This window comes from Triticum dicoccoides, chromosome 5B (genome assembly GCF_002162155.2).
Source record: "Triticum dicoccoides isolate Atlit2015 ecotype Zavitan chromosome 5B, WEW_v2.0, whole genome shotgun sequence".
NCBI lineage: Eukaryota > Viridiplantae > Streptophyta > Magnoliopsida > Poales > Poaceae > Triticum > Triticum dicoccoides.
Window position 1 is genome coordinate 671332682 of NC_041389.1, and position 13579 is coordinate 671346260.

At 42.1% G+C, this 13579-nt stretch overlaps 1 protein-coding gene across 3 annotated transcripts; it reads left to right on the forward strand.

Annotated features, from left to right (window-relative positions):
• The first annotated feature begins 8611 nt into the window (after positions 1-8611).
• LOC119312510 (anaphase-promoting complex subunit 11-like) lies at positions 8612-10886 on the forward strand. 3 transcript variants are annotated; one of them, XM_037588248.1, is made up of 2 exons: positions 8612-8909; positions 10415-10886. In XM_037588248.1, exon 2 carries the CDS (start codon positions 10437-10439, stop codon positions 10689-10691), a length of 255 nt encoding a protein of 84 aa, XP_037444145.1. In that variant the 5' UTR covers positions 8612-8909; positions 10415-10436; the 3' UTR covers positions 10692-10886. The 3 variants fall into 3 exon arrangements, with proteins under 3 accessions (XP_037444145.1, XP_037444144.1, XP_037444143.1); XM_037588247.1 differs by having other exon boundaries at positions 8810-8909; positions 10428-10886; XM_037588246.1 differs by lacking the exon at positions 8612-8909 and adding an exon at positions 9028-9705.
• Positions 10887-13579: the final 2693 nt, after the last annotated feature.

Sequence of the window (13579 nt, forward strand, 5' to 3'; positions counted from 1 at the left end):
TTCAAAGCGATTGCAATTGAGGGTGATAAGGGATTGTCGGTCGGTTGCATGTCAACCACCAAAATGCAACTGCAAGCGTTGTAACTCAACCGCAAAAGCACACGACCATAAAGTGGTCTTAACTAGGGGCGACAATGGGAAACCTATCGGCTAATTGCATCTCCAACACTACACATGCAATTGCAAGGTTTGTAAACATGATGAACATTTTTCTTAGATATGAGATGAGCCTTTCTTTAACATGCGGCGAATATAATTTTTGCGGAAAAGGCGGTGAACATTTTTATATACGCGGTTAACAATTTTGAATATGCGGCGAACATTTTTTCAAATGTGTGATGAAACATTGTTTTGAAATAAGTGACAATGTTTATTTCAACTACGCGGTAAGCTTTTTTAGAACGATTTCATTTTCTGCATTATAAATATTTTTTTGTTGGTTATCATTTCTAAAATAATTTTTAGATATTTTAAAACTAAATGAATAATTAATGTGTAGGACGGAATTGATCCTGCGCGGCAGAGGCATCATGCTGGCTACTACTGCAGAAAACTGGAAGAAAAACAAATACACCAAATAAAACACTCATTTTTTTAGACAACGAAGAAAACACTTGAATACTGGGTTCGGCAGATATAAACAAGTTGTAGAGGTAGGCACACTAGGCCCAGTTCTTTTACAGGATTCTCCCAGAATCTGCCCCTCTCTAACTTCTCCTAGAATCTTTGACCTCCTTTTGTTTTATAATTCTACCTAATTAGACCTTAACTAGATAGGATTGTAAAACAAATATGGCTCAAAGATTCTGGAAGAATCTAGGTAGGGATCAGATTTTGGGAGAATCTGGTAAAAGAACTGTACCTAAGACATACATACATTGCATTCTAGATGTGATCGCGGACGAGATTCCGAACTTCTTTTAATTCAATAAAGCGGCGGCATTTACCCTCAAAAAAAAAGTTCAAAAACAAAAAAAAAGACGTACATACATGCTTGTCGTATGGACTCGTACATTTGCTCTGGTACGAGCGACAGGAGAAACAAAAGGCCAAACCCAAAAAGAAACACGATACATGCAAATCGTGAGCAGAAGAAAAAGTCTAGCCGACGTATGTGATGATGTCACATGAATGAGACCATAAATAATCAGGTGCTCCCATTCTGTACACTAGTGCATGCATTTGCATATGAAAAGAAGGTTGGAGGAATCATTTTTATGTCCTGGTAACTTCTATGCAAACAACATGATAATATACACAGTGCAGACGTGATAACTTAGTTAGCCTAGACGTGGTAACTTTTTGCCTGAAAAAGAATGTCATTGAAACATACCAACATGGAATCTAGTTTTTAAGATTTCGTCACGAGAATCTTTTATGCGAAAACAATTTTCAATCAGAGCGACGGTTAGAGCTATAGATTAGAACTATAAAACATTTTGAATCTTTGAATTTGGTGAAATCTCAATAACATCAGCATTTTCGTCTTATATGCACGGATGGAACAACTAGGAGAGGGAATGAGAGGGAATGCGTTGAATGTGTCTGGCATGCAGCTTTTTTCAAAGAACTAACGCATGCATGCAACTGCTAAGAAAATCTTCCGCATGGAGGGTCGTTCGGATCTACTCCCTCGGTTCCTAATATTTGTCTTTTTAGAGATTTCAAATGATCTACTACATACGGATGTATATAGACATATTTTAGAATGTAGATTCACTCATTTTGTTCTGTATGTAGTCATTTGTTGAAATCTGTAGAAAGACAAATATTTAGGAACGGATCAGAAAGTTTGATGGATATAAACAGCCCATCCTTTTTTGGGGTGGAAAAATCCAAATCAATCAATTGACAGCAACCAATATTGTACAAGAAAGAAACTCCACACCCCCCTAGGTTAGAGAAGAGTAGTAGGAGGGGAGCTATTGCAGAAGGAACAGCAGCCCACCGGTCCTCGGTTCGGTCAGGCCCAGAGAGAGAGGTCCAAGGCCTGCTCAGCGGGAGTAGCGTTCAGGTCCAAGCCCAGCAGCAGCCCCCTTCTTGTCTCGCCGGGCTCCCGCTCGGCGACTACCGGCCCGTGAGTGCTCCCCTCCTGCTCGTGGGCGCGGTGGCGCCTCATGTGCCCGCCCAGCGCCTGCCCGAGCGCGAACTCCACGCCGCACACCGTGCACCCGTGCCTCCTCGCGGGCACCGGCGCCGGCGCCGGCGCCTGCTCGCTGATCGGGTCGCCCCGCGGCCGCTTGTGGCTGGCGCGGTGGCCGCCGAGCGCCTGGAACGACGGGAACTGGCGGTTGCACGTCTTGCACTCGAACGCGCGCGGCCGCGCCACCGCCACCGGCTCGCCGCCCCCCATCGCGGCGCTCCGCGCGGCGAGCAGCATCATCACCTCATGGGCTATGGCAGCGCCGTCCACCTCCGCCTCCTCGCCAAACCTCAGCCTCTTCATTGTCGGATCGATGGACTGAGATGGAGCTCTTCGCGTTGTGTGCTACTACTAGACGACGACGTAACGTATTTATACTATAGGCTGGCCGCATCCATTATGTAGTAGTACGAGCTAGTTCGTTAGCTCGGAGAATGATACGACTACTAATTAATCATACAAGTGTTATACTAGCTACTATAGTACTTGTGGACCTTTCAAAAAATTATGCTACTTGTAGCATTGTCTATGCATCTTTTGTGAAAGTCTCTCAATCATTATCTGTTCGCTTGGACTTTGGGTGCTCTGTGATGACAGATTAACGCGTGGTGCGACTTCGTAGGAGTAGACAAGCTACTGCTCGTTGGTTGAGATCGATAGAGCAGTTGTGAGGAGTTGACTTGGATACATTTTAGATCAAGCACTCCTAATAATTTGGGATGATAGATGATACTACTAGATAAGTTTGCAGCTCCGAGTGAAATCTGACTGACTGCAGCACCCATGAGCGCAGTGAGAGCGACTGGTGTTTAGTATAATTGCCTTTTCTAGAGAAGTATATATATTTGCCTTCTTTGTACTGCACTAGCTAGTTACTACCTCCCCTCAAATGAAGTTCTTATATTGATTGCACTACATCATACTCATAGCAACAAATAAGTAGGCTGAGTTCATTAGATTTATCAATCCCATCCTTCACTAGATTGGACTTTAGATTGATAAACCCATCCTTCATAGCTGCTGCTCCGGTGCTCCCTTTCGTCCAGAGTTTTAGAGGAAGGCGGTATTCTATATATGCCTAATTATGTATGTTTGCAGCTGGTTACCCAATTTCATAGTTTTGCTCTAGTCAATAGTGTTCAAATTAAGCAATTGAAACGAGCGCCGTCCTTGGGATATTTTTTTGTCGTCTGAACTTTTTTCTTGCCCTGTGGATGTTTATCTTCTTTTACAATTGCATTATTAGTTCTCCTGAGCTCACCTCATACTATCATAGTCATAGCAAAAGAAGTTGAAGACTTTATAAGTTGCAAGCAATAAAAATGAGCAGCCACTGATTCTTATTTGTCTTATCTGCCGTCCTTTGTATTCTTCTGTCCTCCTCCGAACTTATTCTCCCCTGGATGCAGCTTATCTATCCATCCTTTGACTATTTAAGATTTCTTCTGACTTTGCTAAAAAAACAAGCTTGGCCGGGAACTCTGAAGCTCAACGATGCATCTACAACTACCTCGCCACGCCGCTCAGTCCAAGAATAAGTACATAAATAAATTATACTTGAATGGAGAATTATAGCATAGCTAATGACCAATCCGGGCTAACGTAATCCATGACCTGCGCAACTCGAAGTCATACTTAGTGCAGCTGACTTGGCCAGCAGAGTTCAATCCCATTCGTTCTCTCATTATATATACTCTGCAAAGCATCTTCAGAGCCACGAAAAATGCAGCCACTGCCGTCCACATACAGTGCATGTCAACCAACTCCCTCGTCACCGATTGTCTCCACCATTTTTTGTCAAACAAGAAAGCCCGCGTTGACTTTGTTGCTGTTTGAAGGTTTATGGTGGTTGAGGAAAATAAGAAGCGTCGAGCAAAAGTAATCAAACAGTGAAAAAACATAAGGTGCCAACAGAAAAGTACCAAATAGATGAGACCAGTACCAAATATAGCAGTACGAGTACCTACATTGTTTCCTTTTATTTATTTATTCAATGGTAGATCTATAATTTTGCTATTGTAGAAGGATGGCTGGGACTGTGTGTGTCTCAACGAGAATCAATCTGTTCATGTGCGTTTGGTGGATCAATCGGCTAGCATAGTGTAGCGACCCGATCCCAATGGATCGAAATCTCTGTGCTTAAGTGTCATCCCTGAATTGGTATGCTGACACACACAGTACTCAAGGAATTATAACAGAGTTCAATCACACACTTATTACATCGAGGTCCTCATAAAGAGTATTTATTACAAAAATAATATGACTGAAGGCCATCTAAATAACTGCGGAAGCTTCGAAAATAAATGAGTCCATCAACTCCACGGCATAATTGAGTGCATGACAACGACCTAGCGCATCTTATTCTTCGTCGGAAAACTCTGCAACACGTTGCAGTCATGTAGGTCAGCACATGAAATATGCTGGCAGAGTCACACTATAGAGCAAATGAATGAAAGAAACTATATCTACATGCATATTTGGCTGGTGGAGGCTCTATGTTTAAGTTTTGCATAAAGCTAATTTTCCCCTAGAACAAAGGAGTAAATTTTATTTACTACCAAGTTTATACCATTATTGAGAAGGTTCCTCCAACTCAATCCCAAAGTTACCAAGTATAATTAATAAACCCAATACATTAATTATAGAGTGAGGAGATCAATAAATAATATTCACTTCCAGATACTTAAACTGTCCATACTCGGGGACAAGGCTAACCATGATTAGTTTATACACTCTGCAGAGGTTTGCGCATTTTTTTCCAGAAGACTCGACCGCATCCATGATCGGAAGATCGAGACATAGTCTTTCTGAAGCATTAACTCTTTACTCTGGGTAGACCGGTACACCTACTTTCCCCTACATCTGTTAGTCTACCACTGAAAGAGGTCACACAACTTACTCAACTATGTCAGAGCCCATAATGGCTTGTGGCTGCACACGGAAGTTTCTAGGCATGAAATATCATATGACCCCTTTGAGTTTGGGTGGCGAACCTAGGGTAATCACACGGGTACTCCGGGATTTCCATGGGCAAGCGCTGGTTTCTCCAGGTGCCCCAAACAATTCACCCAAATGTGTATTAAAGTTGCCACCTTAATATTGTCCAAAATTATTATCTCTGGCAACTTACATGAATCTCACAAACCAATCCTCGTCTACGAGCATGCTAAGCAATATATGAGCATAACGTATTCTCGGGGTGATCAAGGTAATAGGTTCCTACCTCAAGAACTACAACCAAACCACATGCTCCCAATCCTACTCATGCAAATCTTTGAGGGTATAACTAATGCATAGTAAAAACTGGGTATTAAAAAGTATGATCAAAGTGTAACTTGCCTTGCTGACGATCGGAAAACTCTAGGAATTTGTAGTAATAAGCTTCGCACTCTGGAAAATCTATCATAAAGAAACAATAGCATACATAAGCACTCAAGCAAAAAATGCAAAAAGAAATCGAAGAAAAGATCCAGAAAACTCAAAAACAAGCAAATAACTAATCTAAACAGAACAAATTTTAACAATATTATATTTACGTGGATTAGATCTTAACAGAAGGTACAAGTGATTAGCTACGATTTGCAAAAAGAATCAACTAAAACGGAGCTATGAAACTCAAGATACGAACAAAACAAGATTAAATTCAAATATGAACTAAACTCAATTTTTAAAGTTTCAAAAACATGTTGAAGTTGGTTTACTGAATAGATGGGATCGCTCTGAAGATTTTGACGTTGGTTTCATCGAATTCTGACATACGAGCAAAAAGTTGTGCTAGTTTGAAACACACGGACTAATCTGCAAATGAAACTACGAATAGGTCCCTGGCAGAAAACTAAAATTAAAAAAAAACTATCAAACAAACGTTTACTAAAGAACCTAACAGAACAAAAACCGTTCGTTTCAGAATCTTAAGCGATGAACGTTCACTAAATAACGAAAACGAAAAATACAAACGAGATCTAACCCGTCGGATCGAGATCCGACGGCCGAGATGAGATCAGGGGCTACCGCTGGCGGCGGCGGTCAATGGCGACCAAGCGGACGGCGGCGGCGGTGGCTTGCAGGGCGACGACGTCGGCTTGCGGGACGACGGCGTCGGCGACTAACGGCAGCGGCGGTAGCGGCGCGGGCTTGCGGCGGCGCCGGCAGCGGCTCGATGTGGATAGGAGGTGTCGGGGGACCCGGTATTTAAGGAGGAGGGCGGTGACTTCTTGGGGAAGTGATAGACAAAGGGTTTTAGGGTTATGGGCTTCGACACCTCTAGGATTCGGCCACAATAACATATATATAACAAGGGGGGTACCTCATCGGATACAGATACAATTGTACAGAGTTTACAATACGTACAAGTCTACAAGTCTAACACCCTCCCTCAATCTTAACCGTGATCTGAAGAATTCAGAAGATTAAGATTGCGACGACATCCCTCAAACTGAGGTAGTGGCAATGGCTTCGTGAAGATGTCGGCAAGTTGATCCTTCAATGGAATGAACTTGATCTGAAGCAACTTCTGTGAAACTCGTTCTCTGATAAAGTGATAGTCAACTTCAATGTGTTTCGTTCGGGCATGAAATACCGGATTTGAAGAAAGGTACGTAGCATCGATGTTGTCACACCAAAGAACAGGTGGGTGACGCTGAGAGACTCTCAACTCTCGAAGCAAGGCCTGAACCCAGATAAGTTCAGCGGTGGCATTGGCAACTACTTTGTATTCAGCTTCAGTACTGCTAGAGACAATGTAGCTTGTTTACGAGCACTCCAGGCGATCAGATTAGGACCATAGAACACTGCATATCCCCCCGTGGATCGCCTGTCATCTGGGCTACCAGCCCAATCTGCATCAGAAAACACCGAGAGGCTACCAGAAGGGGCAGACCGAAGATGCAGGCCCAGAGCAGCAGTCACCCAAACATTGCGCAGAATGCGCTTCATAGCAGTCCAGTGAGTATCCCGAGGAGCATGAAGAAACTGGCACACGCTGTTCACCGCATAAGAGATATCAGGACGAGTAATCGTCAAATACAATTGTACAGACAAAGGGTTTTAGGGTTATGGGCTTCAACACCTCTAGGGGTCGGCCACAATAACATATATATAACAAGGGGGGTACCTCATCGGGTACAGATACAATTGTACAGAGTTTACAATACGTACAAGTCTACAAGTCTAACAGGGAGGGGGCAAGGCGGTGGGGGTGGAGTCTGAGCGGGACTCGGCGGCGGCAGCGAGTGCTCCGGCCGGACTCCAGCCGAAGTCGGTCGGGCGAGGTGAACTGGGCTGGGCCGCGGCCTGGCGGGGTGCTGGGCCGGCCCGGTCCAGCAGGGAAGTTTTTTTAAACATTTTTCCAGAGAGACAAAAACACAAAAACAAATAAAAATAAGAATCTAAAAATACCAGAGAAATTCACATAATAATACGGCCTTATTACTGACCTAGTGAACATTTTGCTGGGCCTAAATGCCTAAACTAAAAACAAATATTATAGTACTAATTACTCCGCAAATAAATAAATTCGCAAATAAAATCAAATAAATATCCAAAAATTCAAAATTCAATTTCCAATATTTCTTTGTTGTTTTTTAAGAAGTCCTTTTATCTTCTCTCTTTATTTTGAATCAATTAGAAAAGAATTTTGAAAAACAATTTGATCCAATTTAGCAATTTTGATAAATCAAAAATGGTCTTTTTGTGAAACCTCCAACTCTCTCAAATTGGTCCTTGAGTTGCTTAAGGTCTCTTGGATCAGAATGCAACTAAAACAAATGCAACAAAATATATAAATCATGGATGCATATGAATGATCTATAAATAACATCTAAATTGAAAATTGGGATGTTACACATAGCTAGCTAACCTCCAACGGAATTCATCTAGCAACTCCGCAACTTGGCCTCTGCAATGACACAAATATAAGACCTAGTTGAGATGCTCAGGATACACACAACCAAACAGGGGCGAGTCTATGTTTTTAGTTTAAAGTATTAAGAGTTAAGTTCCAATCACACATTCTTAGTTAGGGATGTCTAATAATTATTGTTTTTCTCTAAAATATATATTATTGTCGATCAATGCTATATGACTATAAAGACTAATATAATAGCAGATTGTAATAGTATAACTACCTCAAATAATAACCAAATTCCAGAGACTCCATCAACATCTGCATTTAAATTATGACCATGTTCCGGTCTGAGATGAAGTTTGTACCCTTGATTTTCATTGACATCAACTTGAAGATGAAAAGAACCTTTTAAAGCAACATACCTTTTGTGATTCAATAAACTGATTGTCTCTTTTTTTTCCTTTCCTCGGAACCTGACAAATGCTGGCTGCAAACTGCAAACTGGGCTGCTGGCTGCAAACTGCAAACGAGTCTAGCCCAAGTCCTCCCTTCCATTTCATTCATTTATTCTCTATATAATGTTCTTACCAGGCCGAGCCCAATTGCTGGGTGCTGGCCTGTTACGAGATCCTGGGCTCCCTCCAGGCCTCCACTCCCTCGTCTCTCTCCCTCTCGATCCGGCCTCTCTAGCGTCTCGCCCTCTCGAACGCCGCCGGCCGCCGCCTCTCCCCCGTCCCTCTCTCGTCTCTCCCTCTCCGGTGCCGTGGTAGACCGAGCGGAGAGGGGACGGCAGCCGGGAGGCACGAGCGGCTGCGGCGGCTTCTACGGCGGGCTAGCAGTGGGGCGGCACGAGCGGCTGCGGCGGCTTCTACGGCGGGCTAGCAGTGGGGCGGCACGAGCGGCTACCGGCGGCGCAGACAGGTACGGTCCACGTCCACCCCCTCCTCCGCCCTTTTACTAGCAAGCAACGCCCATCTCATGTTGCCTCCTTGTACCCCACCCGAGAGAGAGATAGAGAGGAGATTGAGAGGAGATTGAGATGGGAATTATGGCCATATACTCTCTGTCCAATATTCTGTACTCAAAATGCAATGTATGCTGCTGTCAAATATCTTTGAATCCACGATTAGAAGTCATTGGTAGCCATATTTTTGATAGCACGCTCGATTTGTAGATGGTCAAGAAATGAACAAAAGAAAAAAGGATGATTAGGGGAGCCGCTGTTTTTGTTGCACTTGTTGGAATGTCTGTCATTGTTCGGGCTATAATAAGGAAGAGAATACCTCGTATTACCTATGGCTCGATGCATGAAAAAGAAAATTTGGCAATGTGATGTGATGTGTAAAAACATGTTAAGGTTTGAAAGAGCTCCATTCTTTCGATTGTGTGACATATTGAGGGATTGCAAGTTGCTTTTAATAGTCCACATGTAAGTGTGGAGCAACAAGTGGCGATGTTTTTGCATACTATTAGACATAAACCTTCAGAATAGGGTTGTTTTTCCATATTACCATATATTATTGCCTTAAAACAAACCATTGGCACCAATATTTGTTTTTTTTTTAGGAAAATTCCACCTAGTTGATGCCGGTTATGGAGCCAAGCCCGGGTTCTTGCCACCATTTCGTGGTGTGAGATACCATTTGAACTAGTGGGGCAGCAATCCGGTCCAAAACGAAAAAAGGAGCTATTCAACCTTTAGCACTCATCTCAAGAGGTGTTTCAAATTTAAAACAAAATTTGAATGGTTCAAAAGTCACAACTACTAGCATTCAGAAAGCGACATGCTCTACAAATTTCCTCATGATATGCAGGGGTGGACTTAACACGAGACATAGGAATACAGTTGAGCCGTAGAGTTCACAGAAGAAACATGATAACTAACTTGGACGCAAAAGTATATCAATGGAAGTAGGAATAGTCAAAAGGAATAGAGCACCGTTTCCCCAGCATCCTCCTCCTTTACACGGCATCATCCTTCTTGAGCCATTTGAATCCACCCCCCATTAGGTTCTTCCCCAGCATAGTCAATCTCAGTTGAGCCATAGCAATTGATGTGCAAGCGCAGCTTATTTTCCGTAAAATCTATGGTTCGACTGTATTCCTACGTTTCGTGTTAATCCATCCCCTTCATATTGTGAGGAAATTTGTAGAGCATGTCGCTCTCTGAATGCTAGTAGTTGTGATTTTTGAGCCATTCGAATGGTGTACTCATTTATTGATTTGTATCCTTGTAGCTATCTATCATTCTATCTTTACCTGCAAGCTGCATCTTCAGCCATAAAATTGAAGACATGAAAGCTAATACATGTGTCCTTTTAGACCATTTAATTTAGTGAATTTCTCTTTCCTGGCTGCCTTATTCCTTCTTGATTGCAATCTGACTGCAATTAGTAATGTTCTCATGAGTCATGTATTGCACCTAGTGCTGTATACCAGGTAACAACCATGAAGGTCAAAATTCTTCAGTGGCATGCGGTGGCTTCTTGGACATGGGACGCACAGGATGAGACATGTGGCATATGCAGGATGGCTTTTGACGGCTGCTGCCCTGACTGTAAGTTCCCTGGTGATGAGTGCCCAATCATCTGGGGTGCCTGCAACCATGCTTTCCATCTTCACTGCATACTCAAGTGGGTCAATTCTCAAACATCAACCCCCCTTTGCCCCATGTGCCGTAGGGAGTGGCAGTTCAAGGGCTAAGGACATCTCAAACTGTGTCAGTACCAAGCATTTTCATATCTCATAGAGCACTAGAATGGATGTTTAACTGGAATGTAGTTGTGTTGTCTTGTAAGTGGTTGGCATACTTTCTGAAATCAGGCATCTTTTAAGTGAAATTGTGAGACCTGAGCCACAGCTGTTGTGCCTTTTCAAGTTGTGACCATGCAAATGCAATGATTGACTTTGAAAGGCCTAAGCAGCCTGAGATTGTGGCATTTTTTCTTGTTCCACTGTTTACCTGCAGATGGTCACCCATGTAGTAATTCAATTCTGGTTGGATAGTATATACTGTAGGTATAACAAGTACTCCCTCCGTCCCATAATATAAGAACGTTTTTGACACTACACTAGTATCAAAAACGTTCTTATATTTTGGGACGGAGGGAGTAGCACTTTAGCAGGCAAATAGCTTGTTCTGCTAGACTTTATATTCATTTTAACAGTGACACCTATATCAGCAGGTTTTAAGTTATTAACATGATTTGATGATCATTTGTGTGGCTATAAATTGAAACGTATCGCGCATGAGCAAGTTACACTGGTTATCTTGTGCCAATTATGCCAGCAGATATCATCTAGACTTGGATTTTATCATGTAAAGTCAAGCATGTTTTAGGCGAACAAGTAAAGACTTATCATGCTTAGTTCATGATATTTACTTTACTACACGCAGGTAATTTGGAGAAAGCATTAGGAACGGTGCATATGATTATATCTAGCATCTGAAACAGCAATCGGTATTGTGCATATGATCTAGTTTCAGAACTTTGAGGTACTCAAAAAGCTTCTTCATTAGATATATGTATTTTGTGCCGGGATAAACGGTGACTTGAATGGATCCTGTAGTGATATACAAGGCATTTGACCTTAGGTGTGGCAATATTCTTAAACATCTGAGAAATAGCATCAATCATGTCACTACTTTGATTTTCTTTTTCCTTAAAGGCAAGTGGTGTGTATTTTGATGCACATTTTAAACCTGTACAGAAATAATAGATCTGTTCCTCACTATTATTTGGCCATCAGGGTCGCTTCTGATCAGTTGTAATGAAAATATTATTTGGCCATCTTGAATAGCAGTGTGCAGTATTATTTAGCCAGATATACCCTGATCCCTACTTATATGCAAGATATCATAATAAGAATATGGATTGTCCAATGTAAGATTCAATTCCAAGTCTGCCACCTTCCTTGCTACTTCATGAGAGCATTATAATTCTTGAAGGTATATCATGACTACAGAAGAAAGTGGAAATCTTTTGGTATTCATTGGTTAAGTCACAAGAATAATGATCAAATTAAAGCAAAAGAAGGAAATTGTTGTTTAGAAGGCTATTATTATGGTAAATAATATATTGGTGGTTAGAACTTAAGCAAATGGACATTGTGGATGATTTCTACTAGCATTTTGGAGATGCGTCTACAGTTATATTTACGTGTCATAAGTTGGTTCTTTTAGAAATTTTGTGTGCTTTACATTGCATAAATGGTCCACATTGTATGTCATGCTACTCTTCGCGGATCTTGTCTTATGAGTTAGGGTGGAAAGTCAGCCAACAAGCACTAGCATCTTTGGCATTTTTATTCAGAAGAACAAATGTGAACACCATGGGGAGGTCAGGGGTAAGACCCAGGGGCGCATGGTGGTGAGAGTAGCCACACATTTTGGGAAGAGATGTTCTCTAGATGAGTAATAGCCCGGCCTGGCCCGACGTTTGAGCCAGCTTTTTTAGGCCCGGCCCAAAGCACAGCCCGAGTTATGGCCAACTATACTCATGATAAAGGATTGCTATCCTGGAGGTGCTCACGCAAAACATTCCTGTTCCAGCATCTGTTGACATTATCAATGAGCTCGGAGACAAACTCAGGCGGGTGGATGCTTCTTGGGTGTACTGATCGTAACATATGATCCCTCGGGATCCAATTATCATTCCAAATATTTGTGCTCTGCCCATTATCAATAGACCTTGTTTTAAGACAGAAGTACCCTCGCAAATTGCTCTCCAAATCTGAGAAGGGTGGCTTCCAAGCTCTGCATCAAGCAAACCAGATTTGAGGGTAGTAGACTGCTTTCAAAATTCTAGCACTAAGAGAGTCTGGATCTTGCAAAAGTCTCCATGATTGTTTTGCTAGCATCGCAAGGTTAAAGACGTGAGTGTCTCGAAATCCCAGTCCTCCTAAGTACTTCGGCATGGTTAGAGTCTCCCATGACACCCAGGCCACCTTCCGCACACCATTTGTGTCGGCTGATTTCATTCATGAGAAACAGGAGATGAATATTGAAGCTCACAAACTTTCAAAAGCAGTAACAACTTTAACTTTTGGTCGCCATGTGTGGCTCTCTACTTTACCAGACTGTATTTGTATTCCTGAGCACATTCTTAGTTAAATATAGTTTCGTTTACCCCTAAAAAAAAGAAAGATAAATGACTGCTCTATAAACCCCCTTTGCTCTAAATGAAAATCTAGGTGGGGAAACTTTGTCCCCCCTCCCTGTTGACGTTTCAATAAAAAAAACAATGTTGGGTTGGATCAGGCAACATTTTTCTATAGCAAAATCAAGCTTAGAAAGGTGAAATATTTATTACCTGCTTCTCGGAAAAGTTGCAAGCAACGGTTCCTTGAAATTTTATTTACTGAAGAAATCGTCAAGGGTTAAGTTGTTAGGTCCAAGAATAAATATCAAAGCGAACATTTGATCAAACAAATTCCTGGGCAGTCACCTACATTTTCAAAAGGAATACTCCCTACATTTTTTTTCTCCAAAAGAAGGTTGAAACTCCTGGCCTCTGCATCCAAGGATGCACACAATCATTTTTATCGGCTTGCTGAACAAAAGTATAAAACCACGTTTGAGAATTATCAAC

Excerpts from the sequence above, each read along its gene's own strand:
- LOC119312510 (XM_037588248.1), top strand. The coding sequence starts at position 10,437 with ATGAAGGTCAAAATTCTTCAGTGGCATGCGGTGGCTTCTTGGACATGG.